At 31.9% G+C, this 25,964-nt stretch overlaps 1 protein-coding gene across 2 annotated transcripts; it reads right to left on the bottom strand.

Annotated features, from left to right (window-relative positions):
* Nucleotides 1-5,004: 5,004 nt before the first annotated feature.
* LOC139510316 (fibropellin-3-like) lies at nucleotides 5,005-25,881 on the bottom strand. 2 transcript variants are annotated; one of them, XM_071296827.1, is made up of 7 exons: nucleotides 25,596-25,881; nucleotides 24,891-24,978; nucleotides 23,664-23,771; nucleotides 18,169-18,276; nucleotides 11,896-12,003; nucleotides 6,070-6,171; nucleotides 5,005-5,178 (listed from the first exon to the last, which is right to left on the bottom strand). In XM_071296827.1, the coding sequence occupies exons 1-7, from the start codon at nucleotides 25,869-25,871 to the stop codon at nucleotides 5,162-5,164; spliced, it is 807 nt and encodes a 268-aa protein (XP_071152928.1). In that variant the 5' UTR covers nucleotides 25,872-25,881; the 3' UTR covers nucleotides 5,005-5,161. The 2 variants fall into 2 exon arrangements, with proteins under 2 accessions (XP_071152928.1, XP_071152929.1); XM_071296828.1 differs by lacking the exon at nucleotides 11,896-12,003 and having other exon boundaries at nucleotides 25,596-25,879.
* Between the last annotated feature and the right edge of the window lie 83 nt (nucleotides 25,882-25,964).

Consider the following 25,964-nt stretch of genomic DNA (forward strand, 5'->3'; position numbering starts at 1 on the left):
GGGTTCATGTAACTGTTAAGTTAAACTCTTCAATGATGTTGCGTTTGTATGATTAACTCTATTCAGATATGAAAGGTTGTAAGGAAGCTAAATAGGATGGTGTTATGGCATCGCTAATGATTTATTTACGCACACTTAAAATACAATTGCATACTTGAATTAAAGAAGTCAGCAAGAATGTCATTTACAATACTTGAACTATAAAGTTAGATGAATAATGTTACTCAGCAATAAAAGTTGTATTAACTATTAATATTTCTATGAAATGACATAATTTATTTTATTCAAATCATGTTTTAAAATAGAATAACAACTTTGTTTTATATTTTGGTGTATTGAAAACTGATAAGAGCTCATGAATTCATCAGTAGTTCACAAATGACGGACTCATTGTCATTTAACAATTCCTGTTTTTTTCTATTTATCGTTTGTATTTTGCCATCATCCAGAGCCTCAGCCCATTTACTATTTTTTATAATTTTTTGGAAATTCACTTTATTACTCAGCACTAAAATACAACGTACATTTTTATAACTTAATGTTTCTGTATGTCACGTAGTACCTATAACGACAGGACTGGCAACTATGTCCAATTACTTAGGACAATGTCATCATATTTAATGGGTATATAGGTAATTGCAGTATACCTTGCATCAAAACATCGGCAATTAGTTTTGACAGATATACGAGATTGAACAATAAAGCATGACTCTAGTATATTTAAACAAAAATCTTTAGTTTCGTTAAGAAGATTGGTATATAAATGAAGAAAGCGATCGTATCTCCATTAAGATCAGATGTATTTGCGTGGCATATATCCGCGTGTTCTTCTGTATATATATTGGAACACAAATCATCTCCTTATTTTAAATACGTCTTGGGTCATTCCGTTTTTCAGAATAGTTGTGCGAGATGTATAATACTAAGCAAGTCGGTAATTGGACATTAAATAATGAATTTCATTTGTTAAGAAAGCAAAGCCTTTTGCACCTTAAACAAAATATTTTGAGATGTTCATACAGTTTCTATCATACCTCTATATTCCAATGACAATCTTAATTTCATAACTGTCACAAGAAGGTCACAGACTCTTGTATACCATGGGGAAATGGATTTGGGACTTTATGCCTAGGTTTATGGCCTTCTTTTGATCTATTGCTTGTATCTACACTCTGATTTAGACCTCCCGGATATGGTTCTTTTTTTTGTAACGGACGGGAAGTCGATGTTTATCAGTCATTGTTGTGATCAGTTTCAATTGGTTCAATAACCCTCCAGACAGGGTTTCCCCTGGGTCAATTATTTTCTTCGCCACCTCTTTCGCCAAAACAATATATTTTTCGCCACTTTATTATTTTTTTCGCCAAGTAACATAACTATATTTTTCGTTTAAAATTTACCTTTTTTTCTTACCCCCCCCCCTTCTTTCCCCTTAAATAAGGTGATTTTGCCCCGTTGTGTCTATGATTATTCTGTCAAACTTATTTTAGAGTCTACATTTAATGAATAAACACTAAACATTTACTTTTAAACAACAGATTTTGTTTTTAACATTAAAGGGAAAAATATTCATTGTATTTTAAACAACTTTTCTAAATGAGGGGGCCACTATACTTTTAATAATAAAGAAGATATAGGTCCTGGAATACAACAAAATTAATGGACATGTTTTGATTATTTAATACCAGTATAGTTCGTAGGGAAAGTTTCTTTAAAAGAAAAATATTGATGTGCCCTTTGTACTAATTGGTTTTTACAACAAAACAAAAGCTTTTATCACATGATATTTTGATCCCTCATTTCATGTGTAGTCATAACATTGAAGGGTTACTCTCATTCGAGGGGTTGTTCCCAACCTTTTGAATAGATTTCTTCATAACGACAGTTTTCATTTCTTGACCATCGTAAATGAAAAAGTGGAGACTAAAACTATGCTTGAAACACACGTGTCACTCAAACGACTTTAAAGTAGTCTCCCTAATCAATTACCTATATTAAAGTCAAAGGATAATTAAAGTTTTGAATCGGAGATTTTTCTTGCTTTTGAAAATTTTTCGTAACAACAACAGCTTTCTTTTCTAAACTATCTTTAAAAGGAGAGGAGACGTCAAAAGTTTGCTTCAAACACGTGCGTCGCAAAGTCGTAAATAAATTCTGTATGTGACATTTAGCGGAAGCCATTTAACCATATCATTTTGTCAAACAATTCAATCAACACCTTTATTAATTAGTCCTTTGTTGTCGATAGCTATAAAATGCAATCAGCTGATTATTGATTTCCTGTCCAAATCTTAATGAGGTCAAGGTGAATTCCGAGTATTGTCTGATCGGGTAAAGTCCAAGAAACTCGAAAAAAGTAAATAAACAAGATGGAGGAAAATAAATCGTTCTATATATTTCTTTCGCCAAATTCTTTCGCAAATGACGAATTTTTATCGCCACAATTATTATTTTTTCGCAGCGACCGCCAGCGGAAACTGGAGGCTCCAGTGACATGTAATGCAGTTCTGAACACGAAACAAACTGTGCTGCACTTTACTTGTCTAAATGGCGTTTTTGATCGATCTATTGATTGAGCACCACACCACATTGCTCACACTGATCGAGGTTTTCGTGAAGGAAACCCATGATTCGGAGCAATGATAACGTGATTCTTCCACTAACTGTAATAATAGTATGCATACTTGTTGTCTGTTATATGGTCGGGTTGTTGTCTCTTTGACACATTCCCCATTTTCATTCTCAATTTTATTCCTCCAACCTTTTACCGCTTTATATCATTTTAAATTTTCGTTGCATCATTTCAAAAATTACACTTAAGTGAACGCATGTGAATACTACTTGTTTATCATTTTTAACACAGAGGTCGTCTTAAATAAGGAACGAAAGAGAACACTTTAAGTTAGATGCGAAAAGGTGACGAATCCGCAGATTTTTCAAAAAGAAACATGTGTATTGGCGTGTCTTATCTATATTATTAAACAAAACAAAACAAAGGTGACAATATGGACTAGAGGCTCTAAAGATCCTGTGTCGCTCATCTTGGTCTATGTGAATATTCAACAAAGGACACAGGTAGATTCATGACACAATTGTGTTTTGGTGATGGTGATGTGTTTGTAGATCTTACTTTACTGAACATTCTTGCTGCTTACAATTATCTCTATCTATAATGATTGGCCCAGTAGTTTCAGTGGAAAATATATGTAAAAATTAAAAAAATTTATGAAAATTGTTAAAAATTGACTATAAAGGGCAATAACTCCTTAGGGGGATCTATTGACCATTTTGGTCATGTTGACTTATTTTTAAGTCTTACTTTGCTATAAATTAATGCTGTTCACAGTTTATCTCTATCTATAATAATATTCAAAATAATATCAAAAAACGGCAAAATTTCCTTAAAATTACCAATTCAGGGGCAGCAACCTAACAACCAGTTGTCTAATTCATCTGAGCACATATATCTTGACCTGATTAACAATTTTACCACCTGTCAGATTTGTTCTAAATGATTCGGTTTTTGAGTTATAAGACAAAAACTGCATTTTATCTCTATGTTCTATGTTTAGCCATGGAAGCCATCTTGGTTGGTTGGCCGGGTCATTTTTTAAACTAGAAACCCTAATAATGATTTTGGCCATGTTTGGTTAAATTTGGCCAAGTAGTTTCAGAGAAGAAGATTTTTGTAAAAGTTAACGACGACGGACGACGGGCGACAAACGACGGACGACGACGGACGACAGAAGACGGATGACGACAGACGACAGATGCCAAGTGATGAGAAAAGCTCACTTGGCCCTTTAAGCCAGGTGAGCTAAAAGGTACATTGCTACGTTTGCATACTATTTTAGGTACTATTTCTGTATCAAAAATCTGTAGTACTGGAAATCTGCCAAGCATACCATATATTGTTGCATACGTCTTATAGGAATATAATTGAAACTGTTGCAGGAGAACTCTGCTCCATGAAACATACAGAAAACGAGTTTCATATTTTTATATATGTCATACACTTTTGGCTAAAGTATGTCAGGTAAAAGTTGGTTTTATCACAAAAAGCATTCCGTTGATAAACATGTTTAATTCTGAATTATTAACACAGTTGGGAGTAAATAAAATCGCAAATCATATGGTACCGCTGCTTTTTTGATAGAAAAATGGCATTTTGTAAGGGTACTCAACGGTTCTTTGATTTTCGAAATGAATTGATTAATTTGGCACAAAAAAATGTTGCTCGTCACAGAAATCTTCCTCCATATTTCTCGCTATTTCTACACCAATGGCCAACACTCATTTTTCACTATTTCAAGTTTGATTTCTAATTACCAGGGCAGCAGAAAATAATGCCATTATTTGTGGCTAATTTATTGGCTAACTATAAACAGGTTCGAATCCAGTATTTTTTTCCTAAAAATGTCCTGTACCAATCAGCTATATGACAGTTGTTATTGAATACTCTATTTCGATGTATGTTGGTGATTGTTTCTGTTGGTCAGTTGTTTTCCTCTTATTGTTAATGTGTAAACCGGATTTTTTTCTCTTAATCGAGTTATGACTTTTGGACAGCGGTATACTACTGTTGCCTTTATGTATGTTGTTTAGGTTGTGTCAGTTAATTAGATAAAACACAGTTTTCTGGTAATGACAATTTCTTTTACAAAAATGGGGTATTCTTATCTTTCTTGACTAAAAAAGAAGGTTTGCAATTACCCTTATAAATTGGTATGTCATTATAGTGATATAATTAAATGAAAGATACTCATAGATGCATTTGAATTATGTTATATATCCCACGGTTCCACCATATATTTTAATCTGACATTATTACCAAATTTATCAAGTTCCTTGCTATGATACTTACTACCAGATCATATGTTATGGGGATGTAGCCTAAACCCTATTAAATAATATGGTGTCGTCAGTTTGTACTTCTGACTGTGTTTACACCGTATTCATGGTGGTTGGTATAAATGAACGAAATATAAGTATAATACCTCCATATATTTTTTAATGTTTTTATAAGTGTTTGAAAAAACCCATATTAGTTGCTTAAATGCAATACATCAATCGAAATGGGTTTTTTTTTCAGTCAAAAACACTAGTGAGTAATTATCAACGTTTTCCTGATAACCGATACATTTTTCCTGTTTCTCCATCTTTATTTGCTCTGGTACTCTGTAAAAAAGATATACAATATACAAAGTCAGAATTGATATTTGATAGTGTGCCTTTCTATGTTGTGATTTAACACTTCTGTTTCAGAATAACGATATGCATTATAATAATCCCTAATCAATTTGCAAATCTACAAAATACTGTATTGGTCCTTAAGAATGTTTCTCTTACTTTATACTTCTATAAACTATGTGCCGACGACTACTTTTGTAGACTATACAAACAATTTATCGATTTCAGGTGTGATTTATTCATGCACGATAAACGTAAATGGAATCCGTCGGTTCCAAAAAAGTTCAAATAAACAGAATAATTAAAACAAATATTTGTTGGAGAATTACAAGAATCAATTTTAAATGTTTTAGATTATAGGTATGAAACCGGAACCAATAACTTACAAACTTATCAAAAAATATCATTGAATTTGTATTCAGTTTGTGAGTTTATCTGAAACAATCTTATTAGACCCGATCTCTAATCGCTCCTGTTTTCTGATATGTCACGTGGGCTTAAGTTACCCCCTTTTCTGCTATGCATTTGAAGTATTACGGAACATAGCAGTTCTCATATCACTCAAATATCATATATCTGGACCCCTTTCACCGATCCGGTATATTACTTAAAAGTCACGATTCTGAACGTGTCGATACTATATATTCATAGACCTTGGTCTTCCTAGCATTTTAAGATCCCGTTATTTTAAACGACAGCATATATTTATATACCTTAAATGAACAATAATGAGAACTCTTAATTTAAAATCCGTTCTTGGATTTTTTTTTAAATTCAATCAATCAAAATAGGATGTATTAAATGGAATGCAGTTGACAGCATACTTGTACATTCATGTTATTTTTTTTAATCATGTGTTATATTAAAAAAAAATAATACCACACTTATCAGAACCCCATAAGGACGACACACAGCATATTGCTCTTGAACCGACAACTGTACAGCTCCCTCCATTGCTACATCCTGCTGTACATGGATCATCTGTAAAAGAAATCAAAACACATGGCACATCATTAATATACACTCATATCTAGACCCCAACTGGTTCCTGGTCTTAAAAATAATAAAATGAGTAAACTGACTCAAAGTAAAATAAAAGTACTCAGAGGTACAACAAAACTATTGGTTCTAAAGAGACTGTTTCGTTCAACTTAGTCTATAAATCATCAACAATGGAATCTCTCCAACGATAGATACTTTTTTTTTATTGATTTTGTATTGCTAGACATTTTGTTTTGTTTACTGTTTACAGTTTCCTTAACATCAGTATACCAATTCCACCTGCATATGGGATATATATTTTTCACTCAATCGATTTTCTAGAGTCTGCAATATCCTTTTGGCGTGGATTTCGTTCTAAATTTATATGTCCCGCCATATTATTATCTTACTATATTTATTTTTTGTATGCGTTTCTTTATTTTTTGCTCATGACATGTGCTTTGACCATAGTGTCTAAATATCATTTTGTTTTTCTTTGACATATGTTTAAAGTGATTAAGAAAGGAACACAATGTTGACTACTTTACCCCAACTTTTACATTTTTACCTATTATATCTATTTATTTTACTTGCACATGATTGTCAATTTAATGGAATTTTATGAAACTGTCATATAAGTGAGATGTTTAGCTATCTATAAATAAAACCAGGTTTAATCCACCATTTTCTGCATAAGGAAGTGCCTGTACCAAGTCCGAAATATGACAGTTGTTTTCTATTCGTTTGGTGTGTTTTAGCTTTTGATATTGCCATTTGTTAAGGGACTTCCCATTTTGAATGTTCCTTTGATTTCGGCATTTTTGTTATTTTTCCTTTTCTTTATCATCTTCAGTTATTACTAAAAAAAACAAATAGTTGTAAAGATAGTAGGCTAAAAAACCTAAAAATGGTAAAAATTGTCATGTAAAAGGAAGAACTCCAATAAGAGTTATCTGACGATTTTAACCATGGTGTCACTATTTAAAATATCTATCTATATATTATAGTTTTCAAGATAGAGGACAGAAACACTAAACTTGGGTAAAAAAATAATCTTGAATGAGCAACAACTTCAATAGCAGTCCACTTTCTATTTCGATAATTCGTAGGTATTGTCTTACTGATAATTTCTGCTTATTTAAGCAAAAAAACTAATTTTTATACGCCCGTCAAAATTTTGACGGGACGTATTATGGTATACAAATGTCCGGTGTCCGTCCGTCTGTCTGTCCGTCTGTCCGTCTGTCTGTCCGGCGTAAACATGTCGCACCGTAACTTGAGAACGACTTATCCAAATTTCATGAAACTTAACATAGTTGTTTCTTATGATGGTCAAATGATCTGTATACTTTTTGGTGAAAATAAGATTAAAACTTTTTGAGTTACGGCACTTTGTAACTAAAACAGGGGTGTGTTTTTTCACATGTCGCACCGTATCTCAAAAACGATTCTTGATTATGGCTTAAAACTTTAAACACTTTTTAGTTATATTAATCTTTATATCTGTATACTTTTTGGTGATGATTCAAAATTTTATTTTTGAGTTATTGAGTATTTTGTAATAAAAGGGGGAGGGTTTTTTTACATGTCGCATCATATCTCATAAACGATTTATGATTATTGCTTTACACATGTCTTTGTTTAATTAATCTTAAGATCTGTATACTTTTTGGTGATGATTCAAAATTTCATTTTTGAGTTATTGAGTATTTTGTAAAAAAAGGGGGAGGTTTTTTTTTACATGTTGTGCCGTATCTCAAAAACAATTTATGACTATTGCTTAAAACTTTACACACTTCTTTGTTATATTAATCTAAAGATCTGTATACTTTTTGTTGATGATTCAAAACTTTATTTTGGAGTTATTGAGTTTTTTGTTAAACAGGGGAGGTTTTCTTTTACATGTTGTGCCGTATCTTAAAAATAATTTATGATTATTGCTTAAAACTTTACACACTTCTTTGTTATATTAATCTAAAGATCTGTATACTTTTTGGTTTTGATTCAAAATTTTATTTTAGTGATGTTTAGTTTTTCGAAAAACAACCAGGGTTTTACATGTCCCGCCGTGTCTCAAAAACAATATTTGGTTATTGCTTAAAACTTTCGCAGAAACTATTTATGATTATTGCATAAAACTTCCACATAAGACGTCGGGCGTATCATGCGCTCATGGCGCAGCTGTTTATTATATGTTGCAGATTATTTTTGCTATGTAAAGTTTCTATCCAAATTTGAGAATAAAAGGAATATACATCATTTGTAAAATTCGTCATCTAAGGACCGATTATTCCCTGAAGAAGTCGTCTGACAGTTTTAAACGACGGTCACCAAATAATGACAAAAGGTAATAAGGTGCATATCTAACTCAAATAATAACATTGTCCTCTTTCGGTCAATTTCCTCTAGAGGAATTCATCCAGCGTTTATGTCATTTTGGATAATATGCGGACAAATAATAGAAGCTAAAGTTAACAAAAGGAAATTCAAATTGCAATTGCCATGGCAAAAACATAAAAACAGTAATACACAAATTATTGTAATCAAGACTGGGGAAGATCGCATATGCTCCGGAAGAGTAAGCAGATCCTGCAATACTTTTTAAAATCGCCGTGTTGTTCATGTAAGTACAAAGCCACTAACCAGTCCGATATGGTAGGCCACATTCGGGGAAAAAAGGAGGGAATTTTGGTTACGACAATAAGAAAATATCCGTCGTCGTCTGTAAAAATGTATTCAATAACGGTCAACCGATTGATGATGACGTCAATAAAATATACGATGGGTGATTTCACCACTTGGAACTCTTTAGCTTCCTTGTAAGTAGCACGCCATTATCATGAAAATCATGATAAGAAATACTTGCCCTAGAATATCGTTGCAACTGGGATATCTGGATATGCAAGCTATGCTGGTATGTTGTTACATAGAAATGGGAATTTCGCAATCTGGAAGCTGCAATCATCTCTTATGTCGTAAAGTTGTGTTTTCAATTTTATCTAAAGTTTTATTGAATAAATACGTTAAACATAGTCATCAAATTTTTAATTATTTAGTAAGAAAACATCATCTAAATAGCGTGACATAAAGTTCAAGGATATTGCATATTTTCTATCTAAGAAGAAGATACTCCATGAATTTAGTCTCATCTAATAAAGGAACAAGTGAAAAGAAGAGGAGTTGGTTCACATGGGATTGTTGTTTGTTGATTTTTTTGATAATATCAATTCCAGAGGTTTTTTTGTTTGAGTTTTTTTTTCTAAGTACGATTTATCCCCACCCTAAGACAGTAGAATTGTTTCTTCGTCGTTATATTGAAACATAGAAACATAGCAGGTCCAACTCATTCAATTCGTCTTTAACTTTGTAATGGGGAATAATTGTGTCAAATGATTTAATACTGTTGCAAGATGAAAGAGTCTTAGATTGTGTGTACTCTAATAAAGGCAACAGTAGTATACCGATGTTCAAACTCATAAATCCATGGACAAAAAACAAAATCGAGGTAACAAACTAAAACTGAGCTTTGGAATTTTTTAGTATCCAAATCTGGATGCAACTAAAAATGATGTTACGAATTTAAAAAAAAAGGTTTCGAGGAACACTTGGAAGACCCAGCGATGTAGGGACACTCATGTAGTTTAAGTATCCAATACAGTAACGAAAGATCCATCTTTGGTTGAAATATAAATGCTACATAGAACAGACCTATGATTAACCAGGATTTCCTCCTCGGTAAATGTGGTAGGGGTATATAAAATTGAGAAAGGAAATTGGGAATGTGTCAAAGCGACAACAAACGACAACAGCCGAAGGCCACCAATGGTTAGATTTCTAAGTGAATTATTAGTAACTTAGTCGTTTATAAAGCATTTTATATAAAGTGATTTACACACACAAACGATGTTGCTTTAAGGGATTTTATTTGCGGGACAACAAATTATTTGTCATGGAGGAAGGACAGTTTTTATTGGAATATTTGTGTTTTAAAGTCTGATGAAGCATGGGTATTCAAAGACTCATATCATTTTTTTAAATTGTTTCAACGACCTGACAGCTTTTATCCGTTTGAAAAGAGTAACTTTGTTTCTTCTCCCGCGGTTAACCTGTCATAATCCTCGACTGAATCCATCAGTATATTGAAGTTGTGGTTTCAATTGATGGATTTTTTTATTCGATATTTTGGTCTTTTGGAAGAGATATAGTTAAGGTCACCGGTTATAACATTACTAGTCGGATTATAGATGAATAGGGTACAAGCACAGCACAATCAGAAGGTTTAGTTTTGAAGTAGTCAATATTGAAATCCCGCAACATGTGTTTGCAATTGAAATTTTTAGTTGAGATTGGTTTAGTATTGGTACAAGAAATGATAGATATAGACTGATCATGAAAATAGGGAGGTATTTTAGAGTGAACTGATTTATGATGAAGGATATTTCCCAAATTGATGGCATCGAGACCTTTGTTGGTAAAGGAAATATTTCGAAAAGATCTTTTCTCTTTTTAATCTTTTCCAATACGAACTGGTTTGAAAAGTATGTGTCTCGCAATATCCAAGATGATAGCTATAATTTGTATTGATGTTGAAAGAGGATTTGAATTAGTGGTTTCCAAACATAAATTGTACCCAAAAAATGAAGTTTTGAAGGGGGTAATGAATACATTTACGTGCTAATACAGTGAATACCAAACGGCTCTTGCATAAATGGCAGCAGGTCATTAATATATATTGGTGATATATAATGACGGTAACCATGACTGAGCCGAAACTGTTATAAATTCTATAGTTCACGACATGTCAGAGAATAAACAAAGAAACTATCTTAGCTCGAAAATTCAGACATATGGTATCATTATCAATGATAGAAATGTCCATCAGAGATTAAAGGACAAGGATACAAACTACCCCAGAATTGTTTTAGGTATGATGTAGTAGTTGTCGTCTGTTTATGTAGTTCATACGTGTTTCTTGTTTCTCGTTTTAATATAGATTATACAGTTGGTTTTCCCGTTTGAATAGTTTTACACTAGTAATTTTTGAGACCCTTTATAGCTTGCTGTTCGGTGTGAGCCAAGGCTCCGTGTTGAAGGCCGTACCTTGACCTATAATGGTTTACTTGTATAGATTGTTACTTGGATGGAGAGTTGTCTCATTGGCACTGATACCACATTTTCTCATATCTATGATGTCCCATAAGCTGTCCTAAGAGTTTTCCAATTGATGAATAATAAAGTAAACAGAAAAAGAAAGAAAATATATGTAAAGATAAAACTGCATAACAATAATTCTATTATTATAATAATCAAGAGATGAGAAGAGAAGCACGATTAACACAAACAGTGTTTGGGGGGTAAATAACTCTTACAATTAAAAGTCTTCGAATAAGTTGGGTCAAATAAGAAAGCGCAATAACTGTTCGATATCATATGCAAAATATATAAGCGTCATCTTACGAAACCACTATATACTATAATAGGAAAAAAATTGGGTGAAGGAGAAAAACAGTAATCAGAAGAAATACAATAGGTCTTTCCACAGAAAAGTGGAGTGGAAACACCTAATAATAATAATAATAACTATTGGAGACATTTCCTCATCACATGTTGATGATTTTTTTATATTACAAATCAATACACTAGTAACCTATAAAAACTAATGATAATGTATACATGAGCATGCGTCAGAATAAAGGGCAGTGCAAAATTTCAATGTATACCTACACTGACAGTATGTTCCGTAGTAACCGGACGGACAGGAACAGTACCAACTAGAGCCGGATATTACACAGGCTCCACCATTGTTACATTGTTTATTAGTGCAAGGTGTGTCTAGAATATGAAATGACGCAAGATAGATTAAATTAAAAAAAAAGTACATGGACTTTAGTTATTGAAGAGTAGGTTAACGATCAATGATTAAAATATTCTCTTAACTCATCGTAAGGAGTATGATAATAAAATAATAAAGTACATTACAAGTACCTTACAAGAGAATACATTTGGCGTTAACTATCAATTACAAAGATTTCGACTTAGATTTATCAGTAGAGTAATGCCGAGTAATGACGAGAAGTAAAACAGGTCAATCAAATAAAAGAAATAGACAAAATATGTCCTCTGTAAGTTCTTCTTCAGATCAGTAGAGTTCATCCGCCTTTTCAAACAAAGAAAAATGTCACCACAACAACGAGTTAAAAGTACTGTTATCTAATACAATTAATGAAGCACTGTTATGTTTAAACGAAAATAACAATTCACAACTTAGCATTAATAATCAGCTCATCATGAATCAATCGATTAACCAAGGATGTCAATACACAAGTACACAACATCAATCCAGTACAGCTATTTCGTACAAGCCGTTTCAACAATGCCACCGATACCCGCAATCACATACCTTCTAACTCCACCTTACTCTCCCACTAGTCACGCCTGGATTTGAATTTTTGTTGCACAAATTATAAAATAGACTTGAAGTGTAAAACGAATAAGCACCTTTAATACGAAATTCGTAACTGTTGATGTAAAAGTTGCACCTCGTAAAGAAAGAATTGGTGTACTAAGACAATGTGCACAGTATTTGTAAAATTTGCACGATGAGCACAAAGCATTAAAAAGTAGACTTGACAAGCTAACAAAAATCATTGAAACAACCTAATCGGTAGACAAGCTAGTCTAGAAATAAAAGTTTGAGACAATTTATTTTTAGCTATAAATGAAAAAAAAATCTAATACTGACATGGCAACCAACAGAATCAAAGTGAACAAAGTAACGGGGTAGGAACGGGTACAACGGGGAGTGTAACCGTGTAACAAGAGAACACGGTATACATTTCAAATTAAAAAATGGTTGTAGTGTTATAAATAACATACTGTTATCTCGTAACTCTTTTTCAATTGTTAGGGAATTTTACAACTTCAGTATGTCATGATCCATTATATTTGTAGACATTGGATTAAAAGTTTTATGACAGCAAACTGTATGTTCATATACAACAATAAAATATAATACGATACGATGGAACGAAGGGATGAAGTGAGAGAATATTTTAATCATAACGCACATAAATTCGAAGAACTGCTAAAAAGTATTACTGTAGTTGCTGATGATTTTTTATAACGATGTGAATGAAATGAATGTTATTCTGACAAATATTTTAAAAAAGATTATACACATAAAGAAGTAGAACACTGTGATAATTAAACTGTTCGTAAACCGAGAATAAATTCTGACTTTAAACGAGACAAATCATGGATAACAGAGGATTGCAAATTACTGTAAAAGAATCTTCCTATATCTATTTAGGCATGCACTTATGCAGCTGAACATAAATCACTCTAAGAAAAATAGACTGAAACTGAACATAGATAAACAAAAAATACAACATTATGGAGAATAAACAGAAGCGATATAATAGTAGCAAACAAGGAAACATGTTAAAGTCAATGAGAAAATCGAATTCGAAACGTTTTTTTCCGAATATTTAAAAATCGCAAAACAAAACAGTTTCAAGTAACATTTCAATAGAACAATTTTGTGATCACTTTACAAATAAGGTGTCTAAGTACCCAATGATACTAGTACTGAGGATCAGGAAAAGGCCGGTAATTCGTGTTTATTTGAAGAATAAAACAGAAAACTAACTTTACGACAAAAGAGATGATTTCATCTTTCCAATTGTGAACTTTCCATTTCTAAGTAGCAATATTCCAGCAGCACCTGCATACTGTGTATATAATTCCCAATTGATACGATATTCCCGTGCCTGCATTTCCTATCATGATTTTCTTGATAGAGGGTTGTTGCTCACAAGGAAGCTAATAAATCAAGAGTTCCAAATGGTGAAGTTGAAATCATATCTTCGTAAATTTTACGGACGCCATCTTCAGTTGGTTGACAGTTATGGAATGACCATTTCACAAATGATATCGGATATGTTTCTTACGTCGTAACTACAATCCCCTTCCCTTTCATAAATGTGACCTACCGAATTAGACTATTTACCGGATCTGTTATCTCATAAGCAACACGACGGGTGCCACATTTGGAGCAGGATCTGCTTACCCTTACGGAGCACCTGAGATCACCCCTAGTTTATGGTGGGGTTCGTGTTGTTTATTCTTTAGTTTTCTATGTTGTGTCATGTGTACTATTGTTTGTTTGTTTGTTTGTCCTTTTCTTTTTAAGCCATAGCGTTGTCAGTTTATTTTCGATTTTTGAGTTTGACTGTCCCTCTGGTATCTTTCGTCCCTCCTTTAAAGAAGGCATAAGAAAATTATTCAAGAATAAATCTCAAGAAGGACAAGTAAAGGGACTATATTGAAACAATAAAATATTGAAAGCAAGCCAGTATTATTACCTTTACTGTGTTAACTTTTTATTGTAATTGTGTACACTGGATTTTTCCAAAAACTTTGGGTGAAAAGTATGATAGTGCCTTTATCAAAAATAAGTTCCGGTAAATGATCCTGGAAATCATTAGTGTCTCATAAAGGAAATCTTTTTACAGCTACTATCAACTTAGATTGCTAAAATAGAGCGATGAACACTGTATTGTCTCATACACACAGTTCTGGTTAATACCTGGCCACGGAACTCATGATGCAATATTTACATACACGGTCACCTCAGTACCAGAATCTATGACAAACGAGACGACTTTAATTTTGAAATTACCGATGTTCATCACCTTAGTAACACGTGCTTAGTAGCAATATACCAACTTCACCTGCATATAGGACATACATTCCCCAGCTTATTCGGTATTAAAGAGCTGGTATGACAAAGAACTTCTCGTCCTTTTAAAAAAAAAATATCTTTAGGAACCTTGACTTTGTGGATAAATATTCCGTATCAAATAATACACGATGGTCTTGATGTATAGATTTTGGATATTGAGTTTGATTATTATCTTAATAACGTGTTATAGTATTCTTTTGTTTGTCTTTATGAATGTTACTTTAACTGTTAGTCTGTTTTTGGTGATATCCATTTGACGTGACTCTGTACTTAAACACCCCGTCATTGTGTTATTGTTCTATGATAATTTTTATTCCTGTTTTCATTTTTTCTAATGTGCTTTGTCTATGTGACTTTTTGTGTTTCTTTGATACATATGACGTTGCTCTGTACTTATACATCACTGAATTGTAATATTACAATGGTAAATGTTTGCATCTTTGTTGTTTTTTTTTTGCTTGTGTGCTTTGTCTATATGCCCTTTTGTCCTTCTTTATTGCATCTTTGTTAGTTTTTGTGGTGGTTAAGATTACAATACAATATTGACTGATATGTCCCTGCTTTGGGAGTATTTGTCTGTTGTGTCTGTTTGTTTTGTTAATACATCAGTGACAATATAGAGGACTTTGAAGCGACTGTCATACAATTAAGAGGTTTAGCTAGCAGTAAACCAGATTTTATCCACCTTTTTTACATAAGAAAATGCCTGTGACAAGTCAGTTATATGACAGTTGATATGTTTGAGCTTTTGGTTTTGTCGTTTGATTAAGGGCTTTCTGTTTTGATTTGTCATCGGAGTTCAGTATTTTTGTGATTTTACTTTAGTTAAATATAATAAAACCAATATATTCTAACTTGAAATCATGTGTTTAACATGAGGGAAATTTGTCTTCAGTTTTGTAACTGTTACATTGGTCTTATACAAGGAGATTCTTTATCACCTGCTTTATATACTTTTTATGTCTATGACACTGAAACAAAAATTGATAAAACAGGGTTTTCTATCAAGTGACATGAGAATGCTAAATCTTAATTTATTAATGTATGCTGACAATACCGTAATTTTCAGCGAAAAATATACATGATCTTTAAAACTATTATAGATGTTGTTCAAATATGTTCTGAAGGGTATAAGTTGCATATGAATATGCAAAAAACTAAGATTATTGCTTCTAGAAACAGAGGTGTTATCAAACAAGAAGAAAAATAATTCATTAATGAGGAGTATAATGAGTCATTTAATGAATTCATATATCGAGGTACGCTGTTAAATTATAATGGTTCTTTTGCTTATACTCAGAAAATGTTGTCAAATCAAGGTAGAAAAAGTTATTTTCACAGAATTTAGTAAAATTTAAGAATAAAGAGACACTGCGTTCTTTATTTGATACATATGTTTCAAGCATAGTGAATTATGATATCAACGATTGTGGATATCATTAAGCAATTGAAATTGGAACTCTTACTTATATTTTTTATAGAAGATTTTGATAGAAAACAAGAATGCTACAAATTACATGGTGTATTTCGAACTAGGTAACGTCCCATTGTATGTACATAGGTCCTATAAAATTGCGGAATATTGGTGTAAATTGTTAAAACCTGTCAATTGTATTCTGAACAATTGTTACGCAGAAATGCTGGAGCTAACAATGTAAAAAGTAAAACTAAATTGAATTCGTCATTTAAAATAAAAGATTTATTATGTTATTATGAATTAAGTCATGTATGGCTTACACAAACTGTTTTCAATGTAAATTGTATTTTACAGCTGATTTCCAACAGCGTGTTACTAATAGATTTATATCCGAAGCAATGCCATTTTTATGAGTCTGCTAAACGTCTCTTTTACAAGTACGTATATGACAGTCATGTTTTGCAGTTTTATCTTAGTAGACCTGTTATTATTTTTAAGATATAAACCATTAATAAGCAAGTACCGTGTACATGCACATAACTTAAACATTGAAACTGGAAGGTTTTTAAATAGAAGCGATAGAATATGTAATTCTGCAGAACATTAATTTCATTTTATTTTGGAATGTATTGGATACAAAGATATTCGTATTAAGTATATCAAACCTTATTATTGGAGAAATCCATCATTATCTTAACTTATAAAATTGTTACCTTTTTTTTTTAATTTTGACATGTATGGGATACACAGATATTCGTATCAAGTATATTAATCCTTCTTATTGGAGAAATCCATCAGTATTTCAACTTTATTTTTATCTGAGCGTCACTGATGAGTCTTATGTAGACGTAACGCGCGTCTGACGTATTATATTATAAGCCTGGTACATTTTAATAGCTATAATTTTTGTTTTTTTCTGTCCTGTATGTTTTCCCATTTATTTGTATTGTAGTCCTGTCATGTAATGTTGTCATTTTAATGTTATATTTGCCATAAAAGCGGGAGGTTTGGCTAACCACGAAATTAGGTTCAACCCACCATTTTTCTAAAAAAAAATCCTGTACCAAGTCAGGAAAATGGCAATTGTTATCGTATAGTTCATTTCTGTGTGTGTTGCATTGTCGTTAGTTTTTGTTCACTTTAGTGTTTCTGTTGTTTCGTAGCCGAAATGCACTATATTGTATTGTTTATTTGCGTAATCCTCCTGAATGTTCTTGCATTTATTTGCACTGTATTCCTGTCATGTAATGGTGTCATTTAGTATTATATTTAACATTGCCATAAGTGCGAGGTTTGGCTAGCCACGCAACTAGATTTAACCCATCATTTTTTCTTAAAATTTCCCATACTAAGACAGGTAAATGGCAATTGTTATATTATAGTTCGTTTCTGTGTGTGTTGCATTTATTTGTTGTGTTTCTGTTATGTCGTTATTCTCCTCTTATATTTGATATGTTTCCCTCATTTTTAGCTTGTAACCCGGGTTTGTTTTTTCCTCAATCGATTTATGAATTTCGAACAGCGGTATACTACTGTTGACTTTATTTATCTGTTCGTAATATAAAAAAATTAAAAATGTTGGGAAGTATGTATGTATTGCCGAAAAAATCGTAATCTTTGAATATGTATATCATACATCAATTAAGATATGGTTAAACTGTGTTATTTAATATCATGCTCCTAGAGTTGTTTTAAATTATATGAAATGTATGTTAATGAATGATATTATAGTACTATTGGATGCTTACTATATTTAATGTTATATTTATTGTACTTTATACCTTTGAGCCTTATTACTGTTGTGGATAAAGAATATATGTAAAAACTTTATACTAACACTGACAGTATGTTCCGTAGTAACCAGACGGACAGGAACAGTACCAACTGGAGCCAGATATAACACAGTATCCGCCATTGCTACATTGTATACTGGTGCAAGGTGTAGCTAGAAAAATAAAAGGACTAAAGATAAACTAAATGAAAAAATATACTTGATCTTTGGTCATTGAATAGTACGATCAATGAATAAAATATTCTCTTAGCTCAATGTAATGAGTATGATACATAAAACATTAAAGTAAATTTCACTAAGAGAAGGGAGAGTTTGAAAATAAATAATAATGTGAAAAATTAGTCCCCCCCTTTTTTTTACGCAAATTATATTTATCCCATAAATTTTAATAAATTTATTTTAAAATTATAATAAACATCAAATAACTTAATTTGATCCAACAAAGCAGTTTGCTTATTTCACAAGACAAATGAACTTGCAAAAAACTGAGAGTAAAAGCTTAGGAAAAACCTTGTCAACGATTACTTTTTGGACAATATCGGCCATTTTAGTGCGTTTTACAATTAGGATCTAATACAATATCCAATGTACTTGTTGTTATTTGTCACATTGAAACTTCAGAGTAATGATGCATTTCGATATCATTTAGAAACAAAATTGAATATCACATGCATTTTTTGAAGTATTTTTTATGGAAATATAAGAAGATGAATTTGTTTTGTACTATGTCGTTGTCGTGCTGTCTCGCTGGATTGTTGTCGTGATATCGATTATTCATATTCTACAGCAAGTAATTTAGAGAAGACGTTACTAAATTGAAAAACTTGTTTCTAATCTATTTCTCATTTCTGAACAATAAAATATGTTTAAACTAATCAAATCCTTGGTTATATTTCATAAAGACCTAAGTAATTTGTACGATGAAACTCATTAAAATTTGTAAACAGCAATTTGTCAAAGTAAATTATGCACGTAAACGAGTGGTTCGTTAAATACAATCATGATGTTTCAGGGAGTTTTGATTAACTGGATACTTGAATATTCAGGATCATATCATTGGGTGGAGTGATGTTTTGTTAGAGACAAATTAAACATTTTTTATGCATCAATCAATTAGTAAGAAAACTATTATTCATTGGAAGATAATCCTTTAATTGCTAATTCACACGATTCATTGCAATTAAGAATTGAATGCTTCTTTTTGTAACTTTATTGGGGTGTAAAGCGTTGACCGAAGTACATTTTGTATGAAACGCGGAAGCGCTTCATTCTAAAAATGTGCGCACGGTCAACGCTTTTACAACCCAATGAAGTTACAAAAAGAAGCATTCAATACTCACTGGGGTAAAGCTGATGACCGTAACTGCATTCACGGTCATCCCAAGATGTCGGATGAAAAATTAGGTCAGTTTCTGTATTGTCTGTTTAAGTGTTTCTAGATCATTTTTTTTTACAAATCATACATTGAAACGATGAAAATTAATAAAAGAATCACTCGTAAATCACTAATTACTTCCGAGAAATGTGCATGAAACGGGAATTTCGATTTGAAAAAATCGTGAAGATGACCGTAAATCACAATCGAGATGATAACAAGGGTGACCGTAATTGGTTTTAAGATGACCGTAATTTGTAAATGATGACCGTAACTTTTAAAGGATGACCCTCAATTCTAAGAAATATCCGTATTTATATAACTACCTTTTTGTATCAAATGATAAATCGTGTTGGTATAAACATATTAATATGAGAGTATTATCCTATAGGTAGAAGAAAATAAGACGTGCTTCAAATTGCAAAGTTTACCATATGTATCTTTTTTACGCTAGAGGGTTTAATTTTAAAAATGAATTTGCAAAAACACATACAAATAAACAAGTAGGGAAAACATGCTACAAAAGCGCGATAAAATGACACCTTACAAGTATAATGAAAAAAATGCGGTGCACATCCTCCAACTGCACGACAAAAGATTTTTTTTTATTTCTGGGATTCCTTTTAATGCATTATAATGAATACACATTTTTAAAAATGCCAATGCATGTACACACATTAATATGATATCGTCTTCCATTTTGTCGTGCAAATAAAATCACAGAAAACATTTTGAAAATATCATACGACTAGTGAAGGTGAGCTCCAGCAAAGTAGATCCTTAAAATAGTTTTGTACGAATAGCGTATCACAAGGCGGAACGTTGTCAATTTGTATATATACAGAAATGTTATTCATACAGTCAGGATTATACTTCGTCAAAATTATCTTCCCATTACGCCAGTTCATGCTCACAACCGTAGAAATGGAAGCCATTGTAGGGATGACGCTCTGCCAATTTTGCTCTTGAAAACTGACAAATTAATCCACATAGCACCATTATGATCCGTTATATGTCAGTTGTATTTTAAAAGACAAATGTATCTACTAGCAATTGAGCATTAGTTAATGATCTTGTCTGTACTTAAAAATATTGTCTGATCGGATGTCAGGTGGAATTCTCGAAAATTCTTAAGCATTTAAAAAAAAATCTTATTAAATATTTCGTGGAAGGGCAGACTAAATATTTTCAGTGGTTGAAGATTATAAACCCTAGTTATCACACACAAGAAAATCATATTTTTTCGAAGATATTCATTTTAATCATCCAAATTAAAAGACTGTCGTCAAGAACTTTTAGAAAAAAAATAGCTATTCGAACACACCTACTGTTTTTGTGATTCATTAGATAGGTATTTCACTTGACCAATATATTCAATTTTCATCTTTTGTCATTTTTTACGTTATAAAGTCAACCTGTAGCTTTGATATATAAATGATAGAATCTGAAGCGAGATGCTATATCAAATACTCTTGCTTTTTACGTTTTAAAGACAAAATATACACCTCAAACATGCCCCAACATAAAAAGGTGCACTCGATTTTCTCTTTTCGATACAATCGTTACCTATTTTTGGGAATATTTTCTTGATTCACATAATGGAAGGGCAGACACGAAAATTTCTGAACTAAAAGATTTAAAAACTTATGCAAATGGTGTTTTTAAAATAAAACACTTCGTAATTGAGAAGAAAATTGTCGTTGTATTTGTTTCTATTAACTTTTAAAAAATTTAACTACAGTTAACATTACAGTAAACATTTATCGCCTTCTCTAACAAAGAGCTTCTATTCTTTTCTTTTATTTCAAGAGTGTTTCCGCCTGCATATTTCAAGACAAATTAAGATTTTGATCTGCTTGCCCTGGAACCATACACATGGGCTCGATAACCGAATATCCTTATGTATTATTACATTATTATATGTGCGTACGTTCGTCAGTTCGCCTATTTGTTTGTCCGTTTGTCCAGCTTCAAGTTAAATCAACTTGAAACTTAGTACACATTTTCCCTATGGTATGATCTTTTTAATTCTAATGCCAAATAACAGTTTTATCCCATTTTCATAGTCCACTATACATAGAAAATGATAGTGTAGATGAGGCATCCGTGTACCAGGGACACATTCATGTTTCTGCAAATTTTCGTCGTATCGCTGTCAATTTGTGTTAAAATTTTAACGTCGTTATCAATAAATATTTCATTGTTTACGAGAAATATGCAATTTACTATCATTGTCATAAATCCCAAATACGGCCAATTATATTATAGTTTAATAAAAGAAATTTATTAAACATATTTATATCCGCCAACCGAGCCCCTATTGAGATCGACAAACTCAACAAAAAGCTTTCAATACAAATACGGATATTTCTTAAAATTGACGGTCATCCTATAAAAGTTACGGTCGTCCTATATAAATTACAGTCAGTCTTTACAAATTACGGTCATCCTTTACAAGTTACGGTCATCTTTTACCAATCACGGTCATCCTTGTTATATGTTACGGTCATCTTGAAAATATTTTGATTATGCTTTACGGTCATCTTCACGATTTTTTCAAATCGAAATTCCCGTTTCATGCACATTTCTCGGAAGTAATTAGTGATTTCCGAGTGATTCTTTTATTAATTTTCATCGTTTCAATGTATGATTTGTAAAGAAAATGATATAGAAACACTTTAACAGACAATACAGAAACTGACCTAATTTTCATCCGACATCTTGGGATGACCGTGAATGCAGTTACGGTCATCAGCTTTACCCCAGTGAATACTTATAATTACATTGTTTAGCTAGTATCATGAAAACACGATTTACATCAAGTTTTTCATTTAATTTACCTGTGCACTTTATTATGGGACCTCGTGTCATCATGAATGAAAAGTTTTATTGTGTAATGCAACTGCTTAAGGAATAACACGTGATGTGCAGTTAGCCAATCAGAATAACGTATTATAATGAAACATACATCTAAAGTAATTATTTATTAAGATAGAGCAATAAACTACGTAGTGGGACACTTCAATTAAATATCGAAGTCGGTAAATATACCAATACTCCAAGAGTATTACGGTTATGTCTTTGTTATAACATGAACGTTGTTGAAGACGAATATCATTTTATTTTAGTCTGTCCTATATACAGACCGGTAATGGCTTTTGGCAAAGTATTTATAAACTAGATCATTTGTTAAAAGCTGCCTATTAAATTCTGACTATAAAATTGTGTTATTATCTAAAGGAAGCATGGAAAATAAAATGTCAAATAATTACTTAACAATGTATCATGCGTGTTCTCTGCTATTTATCATTGTTTTATATATGTAATATATGTTTTGATTGCCATAGCATGTTTATGCTTTTTGCATATAAACTCGTTCATTAATTCATTCATTCAGTAAGTCAACAACCCAGACGTTCTATGATGATCCAGATATTAGTGAGAAACGGTATTTTAACGATTTTTCATTACACAGTGTGTCTGAAAATCTATTGAAGATGCTTATATTTTCAAAAAGTTTATATACCGTGTCGAAAAATCTAAAATTTAAAATTAATACTATAAGTCAGAAGAGCATAAGTTAAGAAAAAAGATAAGCTAAAATTATTTATAGGTTATGACGCCCTTTTTGAGATATTAGTTATTTTTGTAAATGGCGAGAAGAGGCTGACTCGCACTTTACCTATATTTGCATTGATATTATTTTGGCTTCTTCTTTATTTAGAATTTGATTAAATTTTTGTAAAATGGGTTTAAGAGGGCAAAATATTTTACCCTGTATCGTAGTACAAGCCAAGGAGTCCGAACATCTAACACAAATTCTTAAACCTGACCTAGTCCAAAAATTGTACTTTCGACCACAATTATGTGATTTGCAATAGATACAAGTTTGCACACTGTTATAACCTACACTAATATCGTATAAATTGTTTGTTTGGTAGGTCCATCTGGACACTAGTATGATGTGTTTTTTTTGGTTTTAAAAAAAAAAAAATCCATTACTAAATAGTCCACTATTCGGATACATAGCTATACCTGAAATACTTACGACCCCTAACCCTACCCCCTCTCCTCAGACACAGATACAATGACATTGTTCCTTGTATTATAAAACATGTTCCATGCAGTATTTAGTCATATATGAATTTGTATACAGAGTACTTACATTGACAGATTGTTCCATAGTACCCACTTGGACATGTGCATGTGTATCTATTCACTCCATTACGGCATGTTCCAGAGTTTAAACATGGGGTAGAGTCGCATGGTACATCTAAACATATCAATAAAAGACTACACACATTTGAAATTGAAAGAAAAAATTGGATTGATTATTGAAAAACGAAGAAATTTGATGGAATCGGTTGCAGCCTTGATTTATTGTTCAATTTGACAAATGAATCAACATATTAGCAGTTATATTTTTATTATTTACTTTAGTGAGAGGACATAATCTAACAAGGAACCATGAAAATACAGGAATATAAATCTGCTATTATGAAGAAGGATGCAATCGATAAATGCACAGATTAAATAATTGTTTTGTTATCTAACGCGAGAGTACCCAAATTGCACATATTTTGACAGTTTTTTAACCTGCGTTTAATTATGCTTGAGACAAAAGTTTTTATGCTGTGAATATTTTGTAGATGTATCATTATTTACTATATGGTTTCACCAATCTAAATTTGAATCCATATGGAATCATAGAAAAATTGGCCTGAACTGACCTCTAAACCATCAATGATTCTGTAATGAGGAGTTAACTGTACCCAAATTGGATCCATGCTAACATTAACATTGTCAAGAGTCAAATAACAGAGCCTTTTATTTAATTTCATCAAATGTTTTGAACAATTGGATATAAGTCCATGCTTACTCTTATTTTTTTTAAGAAATGGATACTTGTAACGCATTGTATTTGCTTATTTTAAAAAGATGACGTTTTTATGACGTCGCACGGCATCGTTTCTGTTCATTTTGCTCTTTCAGTGAACACTTCATCTAAGTCAGGAATCTGATGTTCAATAGTTGGTTTTCCCGTTTGAGTGGTTTAACACTTGTCAATTTTGGGGCGCTTTATAGCTTGCTGTTCGGTGTGAGTCAATGCTCCGTGTTGAAGACCGCACTTTGACCTATAACCGTTTACTTTTACAAATTGTGACTTGGATGAAGAGTTGTCTCATTGGCACTCATATCACATCTTCTTATATCTATATATGATTAGTTTTTGTTTTTACTAATATCATTTCAGTCACAGTACAGAAAGTTCATTGTCAACAAATAAATTTGTTTGTCAAATTAGATATTTCCTAGCATACACCACAGAGTTTGACAACATTATGATTTGTCGTTGGTTAACACAAGTATGTTTAGTTTGCAAATATCTTACCAAATGTAACACACACATACTGGTTGTATGAAGCTTCTACACAGTACGTGTTTTCTTGACATGGGTTTGGATAGCAACGATTTACCTCCTGTCGAAGAAATACAATTTTAAACATCGCAAAGGTATTTGTTTTAAAGATATTCCATGTTAACTGCTATTTCATTTTGTCCATTCTAGTGACCTTTTTGGGGGTCTTTATTACTATTATATGAGCAATACAAATCATTGTTGTAGTTCATTAGATAGTACAATGTATAATTATACCTTGCTTTGAATGAATTACATTTCGGTTTTAAAAAAAGATACAGATATATGCAACTGAATATTTTGATAAGGCAAACTGTTTTAAATTATTTTGAATTAACACACACTTATCTAAAATTTAGAAATTAGATTCAAATTTTTATCCAAAAAGTTCCAACTGCTTATTGCAAGAATATGACAGTTGATATCCATTCGTTGAATGTGTGTTGAGCTTTTGATTTTGCCATTTGCTTCGATAATGTAAGTTAAGAATTTTCATCGGAGTTCGGTACTTTTGTTTTTATAGTTTTACATGTATAAAGTAAGATAATGTGTTATTTTCAAAGTCATTGCAAATTATACAAAATAACTACCGCAAACATTGACGTATCTAAAACAGGGGTAAAGCAAAATCAAATGATTTTTCAGATAATAAGTTGTAGCAAAACATTTGAAAGTTACCTGCGTCCACCCGGAAATATTTGTAAAATATTCTCCATTCCTGTATAAGAGTTTATCATCAGGGTAGGAGATAGACAGCATCTCACAAGTAACTCCGTCTCGTATGTAATTTACACCATTACAACCTTTGTATGCAATGCAATCTTTGACGCACATTTTAGGTCCAATTTTGTCTTTTGCAATTATAACATGGGAGTCCATATGCCTGTTTGTCTGAAAGTTTCCTCCGGTTATATTAAACCCAAGTATCATTGATGGAAAGCTATATAAAATCATAGGTATTATCATATAAATCATTTTAACAAATACTTTCAACCGTTACTACAATATTTTCACAAACGTCTGTTCTGGCAATGGGTTTGAATATTT

This window comes from Mytilus edulis, chromosome 2 (assembly GCF_963676685.1).
Source record: "Mytilus edulis chromosome 2, xbMytEdul2.2, whole genome shotgun sequence".
In the NCBI taxonomy this organism is placed as follows: domain Eukaryota; kingdom Metazoa; phylum Mollusca; class Bivalvia; order Mytilida; family Mytilidae; genus Mytilus; species Mytilus edulis.

What these genes read in the sequence shown, in the direction of transcription:
- LOC139510316 (XM_071296827.1), bottom strand. Translation starts at nt 25,871, where the DNA reads ATGATTTTATATAGCTTTCCATCAATGATACTTGGGTTTAATATAACC. An exon ending in ATATTTCCGGGTGGACGCAG is followed by an intron (nt 24,979 to 25,595) that starts GTAACTTTCAAA and finishes TTTCTTCGACAG; the next exon opens with GAGGTAAATCGTTGCTATCC. An exon ending in GTATGTGTGTGTTACATTTG is followed by an intron (nt 23,772 to 24,890) that starts GTAAGATATTTG and finishes TGATATGTTTAG; the next exon opens with ATGTACCATGCGACTCTACC.